This window comes from Camelina sativa, chromosome 6 (genome assembly GCF_000633955.1).
Source record: "Camelina sativa cultivar DH55 chromosome 6, Cs, whole genome shotgun sequence".
In the NCBI taxonomy this organism is placed as follows: Eukaryota; Viridiplantae; Streptophyta; class Magnoliopsida; order Brassicales; family Brassicaceae; genus Camelina; species Camelina sativa.
Window position 1 is genome coordinate 1803727 of NC_025690.1, and position 5103 is coordinate 1808829.

The 5103-nt window shown below is 46.7% G+C and overlaps 1 protein-coding gene across 1 annotated transcript; it reads right to left on the reverse strand.

The window, feature by feature from the left end:
* On the reverse strand, positions 261 to 1144 carry LOC104790096 (protein PHLOEM PROTEIN 2-LIKE A8-like). Its single transcript, XM_010515793.2, has 3 exons — positions 849 to 1144; positions 530 to 775; positions 261 to 448 (listed from the first exon to the last, which is right to left on the reverse strand). Exons 1-3 carry the CDS (start codon positions 1061 to 1063, stop codon positions 289 to 291), a joined length of 621 nt encoding a protein of 206 aa, XP_010514095.1. The 5' UTR covers positions 1064 to 1144; the 3' UTR covers positions 261 to 288.

Here is a 5103-nt window from a genome sequence, read left to right on the forward strand (position 1 = left end):
ATCTTTTTGATTACCGTTGGATCTCTCAAGTATGCTGTCGTCAGTGAATAATATAACACAAACTTAGAAAAGAATAATGAGGAATTGTAACAAATAAAGAATTAATGATTTGTTGTTTGTTGAGGAATTGTAACAAATAAAGAATTAATGATTTGTTGGGAAACAGAGAATTAATTGATTAATCTGAATTTGTTAAAAATAAATAAGCAACATATAAAGAATATTAAAGTACCCTTCAATAAATAAATTAAAAACACAACTTTTGGTTCTGCTTAACATTGTCTAACGTCATAATTTTTTGGTTCTGCTTCTCTTGAAACCAGGAAGCTCAAATTTGCAATCTTTCCTCTTCTTTTTCCCAAAATGTTTCTCTTCTTCATCAAGTCCAGTTGCTGCTACAACACTCTGAACGGCCGTAACAACATCCTTGACAAAATCGGCTTCAGAGCTGCCAAAAACAAAGTATACATTCTTTCATACAAGAAGAAGAAGATTAAGGATTTAGTAAGTGGTGAATGTAAAGTAGTACCTCTGGTCTCCCAACGATAAACCCATCTTGTCAGAGATACACTCCAAGGCTTCATTCCATTTCTTGATCTGATCTCCACTTGAAACCTTCGCGAGCGTCCAGAAGTTGTCACCAAACTCACCTGTCTGTTTTCTAACCTCCTCTGCCTTCACCTTGTAGAAGATTGGAATGATTTGGAGGTTTCTTTTATCGGCAAGTTTCTTCATCTTCACCAACTCATCCATACACCAGCTCGACTCGGTGTATCTGAAATCAAGACGAGAGTGATTACAATTCTTGAATCTTCTGGATAATGTGAAAGAATGCATAGAATACAAACCTGGTAGAGAAGATGGCAAGCGCGATCCTCGACTCTTGGATTCGAAGAAAGAGATTTTTAAGGTCTTTGCCTCTCTGTTCGTATTTGTCTACGAAGAAGTTGATCTCATTCCTTTCAAAAGCATCGACGAGGTGGCTCACGAAGCTGTAACGCAGTTGCTCTCCCCTGTAGTTCAAAAACACTTGATGCGCTTGAGTGGGAGAGAAGATTGCCATTGTTCGGAGGTACCTGTGAAATTAAAAGCACATGCGTTGTTGCTATTTAAACACCAAAAAGTGTCTAAATATGAGTCAGCAGAAATTACATTACACCTACGATAACAAATTTATTATATGGAAGAAGAGCATTACTTATAATTAAATAAAACATACAATATATTAAATACCGAGTATTGTTTGTACCGGGCATTGCACAACACTAAATAAATATCAATTTTAGGGGGAAAGAGTGAAGTTTGTTCTTTATTAACGCTACGAATGTGAGGTCGTCACTAAAACGAGTCAAGATCGTGCTCGTCAGTTCACAGGAGAACTGACAAGTGAGTCACGACGAGCTCGGAAGCTAACAGGAAATTATACAGAGAATAACAAGAGTTTTTAGACGCAAAGTATTGCTCTCGGGGTATTGTACGCGAGTCCTCCTCCTTTCTCCAGTGAGTACTGTTTCTTTATATAGTGGACTGTAGACCGAGGGTCTTCTAGGGTTCCCATCGTGAATTCCCGAGATTGCCCTTTACGGATTATTAATGACTTGCATCCATTTTGGTCGGGCCGAAATCACAGAATTCGTCTTGTTGGGCCGAATGGCATATTGGGGCGCAGCCCATGTCCAACAATAGTCCCCCCCTTAGTCCGGAGAGCGTCAGTTTTTCTGCGATCGGCGGGCATGCTTGATTTATTTGTAATATGCCTGCTCGGCGCAGATCGTCTCGGATTGCTTCTGGGAAATGAAATTGCTACAGTGATTCTTCCACAATCTCTTTTGTAACTTCTTCTGAAATTTCTTCTGTAATTTCCAGATTCATTTTTCGAGAATTTCCAGATTCATTTTTCGAGAGGCACTGGGAAAAATCCTTTGGTCTTTATTCTGAATGCGGTTTTCAATGATATCCCCGAAAAAGAGAAGAGAGTCGCGGATTGAGATGATGGATTTGACAGTAATTTTTCCATTTTATTTACTTATTTATGCACCTTCTTCCTTCCCATTTTCTTCACTTGCTCCTTCTTCTTCATAAAAGGTAATTTCTTCTCTCTCTCATTTATTACTTTCATGCTTTTACTTCTTTCTTTGGTCGATTGCATACCCAAAACCCTAGCCGCCGCCCGTCGATTATTCCTGCTTGCGAGGTCGCCAATGGTTGATCAGCCGGATCCGCCGTTGGTCGTCCATCGAGTTGAGCTATCAGCGCCTAACGACCTTAGAGATTTCGAGGTCGGCCGGAGTGAGACCCAGCTCGGCGAGGAGATTCGAGTGGAGAGATCTGAGGTCGGCGGATCCGAGCTCGGCGGATCTGAGCTCGGCGAGTTCAGGGTTCGGCGGATTGCGAGGTTTCCTGCGAGTGAGGCATTAGGTAGTCCCTCGGAGATTGACGCCGAGGTCGGCGGTCGAGTCGTTGGTGAGGTTGGCTCGAGGATTGGAGATTGGCATAGGGATGTCGATCTCGACATGGAGAGCTGGCGGGCCGAGGTCGGCGATGATGGAATCCGGGATCCGGTGTTAGGTAGTTCCCGCGTGGTTGAGAGGGACCGGCGAAATGAGATCGAAAATGAAGATCTACGGAGTAATTCGAATGCGTTCGGCACTTCTTTTGGGATCGATATGGTCGGCGGGCCCGAGGTCGGCGTACCCGAGGTCGACAGACCTATCGGCGGGTTTTGTGAAAGTGGATTTGATACTGCAACCGCGAGGAATCATGAGGATAAGATTGATTTCGAGGGCGGAATAGTTGAGATGGGAGATCGGGGAGGAGGCATGAACGAGGTCGGTGGTTCCGGGACAGGCGGATTCAGTGGCCCTGAGCTCGGCGGTCATGGGATCGATGATGAACTCAGTTGTGATGATATCAATGGAGCTCGGCGAACTTGTGAGCTCGGCATTAAAGAGTTTGGTGGCAAGTCGCTGCTTGGCATAAACGCGGACTCGTCAGGTGGTAGTGAGCTCGGCATGGGGCATGTTCGGCTGAGAATTCGGAGCTTACAGGTTCATGAGACTGCGGTTGATGCCGAGCTAAGTGAGGGGCTAGATGGGTCTCTTTCATGCGGAACTGGGGTCGGCATGGAGGATTTCGGTCGCGTTGATTCTGACGCTCACTCCGACGATGGCGGTGCCGATCTTATGATGGGAGGTTGCGAGGTCGGCTTTCTTTGCAGGAAGGTTGGCCGACCTTCTACGAGTTCTCGTGTTCCAACACGTGCGCGTGGTAAGACTCCTGCGGGGATCCGACGTGCTTTCACGAGGGAATCTGGTACCGGCTATAAGAATGCTTCCGATGACGTTGGTGTTGACATTGGAGTAGAGTGTGGAGATTTTGATAGTTTGGCTAACGACTACGATTTCGCTGATATTTTCGAATTCAGCGAAGATAGCGACAGTGGTTCCGGTGGGAGTCCTATGGACGTTGTCCCGGCCGAGGATATTGGTCCCCGTTCAGCTGTTTTGGGTCTTAGTGCTGCATCGATTGGTGCCAGTCTTTCAGCCGGTCCGGCCGATCATGGTCCTTCGTTGTGCACATCAGATACTATTGCCGAGATGATGCGGTGGTGTAAGATGCCCGAGGGTTTGGTTTTCCGATCTCCTGAACCCCACGAGCGTCCTTGGACGCCTCCAGTAGGTTTTATCGCCCTCTATGAGCATTATTTTACTGATTGCGGTCTTTGGTTTCCTCTGCCGGAGTTTTTGACGCGTTACTGCGCGAGGCGTAAGATAGCTATCTCCCAGCTTTCTGTGGGAGGTATCCGCAACGCAGCTGGTTTGGCGATACTGGGTACCGATTGTGGCGTAGAGGTTGATGTACATTTCCTTGAGGAGGCTACCAGGTTTACGAAAGTCAGAGGTAGTCCGGGGTACTTTTATACTAGTGCTAAATCGGGTTATCAGATCGTCACCGGAGCTGAGAAGAAGATTCGTCATTGGCAGCGTTATTTTTTCTTTGTCAAGCTAGATGAGACTTCGGTTGACAACCTCGATATGTTTTACGCTACTGAGTGGAATATGGTTCCCGGTAGCTTTGCTGTTTCTTATCCTTACTTGTTGATTTTCTTTGATTGGCTTCTAACACTTATCTTGTTTTTGTTGTTACTTGCAGAGCCTGTCGTTCGCTTGCGTGCTCATCCTCCAGGTTTTTTCGACAATCTCAGGAAGATCAGAGAGAGAGGGGCGATTGATTGGCCTTTGATTACTCAGAGATCTCGTGAGTTTCCTGCTTATTCTGTTGTATCGATTGTTGCTCTCCTCGGTGGTTATTGGGTCGTCACACTTTTGTTTTCCTTTTTAGGTCTACCGCGCTTAGGGATGGGAAAAGTTAACACTCGACTTTCTCGATACGCCGATCAGTTCAAGAAGGCCGTTGATGCTGGATCTTCTTCGCGCGCTGCCGACACTGAAGTCGTTGACCCGTCAGCCGGCGGAGATGTCGATCTGCGAGTTGCAGGAGATTTGAGATCGGCAGAGGTAGCCGCTACCCGCGCCGACAAAAGAGCTGCCAAGGTTCCTGCTGTCGTTCCGCGTGCGCAGAAGTCGCGTGGCGAGGCTTCTGATGTCCTAGCGATCGTCGACGCTGATTCTGGACGTCCTACTCCATCAAGGAAGAGAGCTTCTCATGGTGAGGTGGTTGCTCCCGAGCCCGAATCGTCCAAGAGATCTAGGAGGGATGGCATACCGCACGACACTACTGAGATTGATGATTCGTTCTCCTTTTCTTACAAGACAAAGGATGAGTTGTTTATCAACAACGCTACTGCTTGCGGTGAGCTTGCTAGCAAGGTTCGCGGCTCCTTCGACCCGCTTCTTTCTGTGGGTTCTCTCTATGATCCCGAGCTGTATCGGTCGTGGGCTCGGAAACACTTCCAGGTTGGTATTTCTCTCTATGTTCTTGATTGGCTTTTCCCAATTACTATCTTGATTCTTTATTTCTTGTGTTTCAGGATGGTGGTGGCGTGAATCGTATGGTCGTCTCGTACGAGCGTCGCATTGCCGAGCTGGAGAAGCAACTTGCTGATTCTCGTACCTCTGAACCATCGAGGAGATCGGCTGAGGA

Excerpts from the sequence above, each read along its gene's own strand:
- LOC104790096 (XM_010515793.2), bottom strand. The coding sequence starts at position 1,063 with ATGGCAATCTTCTCTCCCACTCAAGCGCATCAAGTGTTTTTGAACTAC. Across the intron at positions 776-848 it reads CTTGCCATCTTCTCTACCAG|ATACACCGAGTCGAGCTGGT; the intron begins GTTTGTATTCTA and ends TCTTGATTTCAG. Across the intron at positions 449-529 it reads TTATCGTTGGGAGACCAGAG|CTCTGAAGCCGATTTTGTCA; the intron begins GTACTACTTTAC and ends TGTTTTTGGCAG.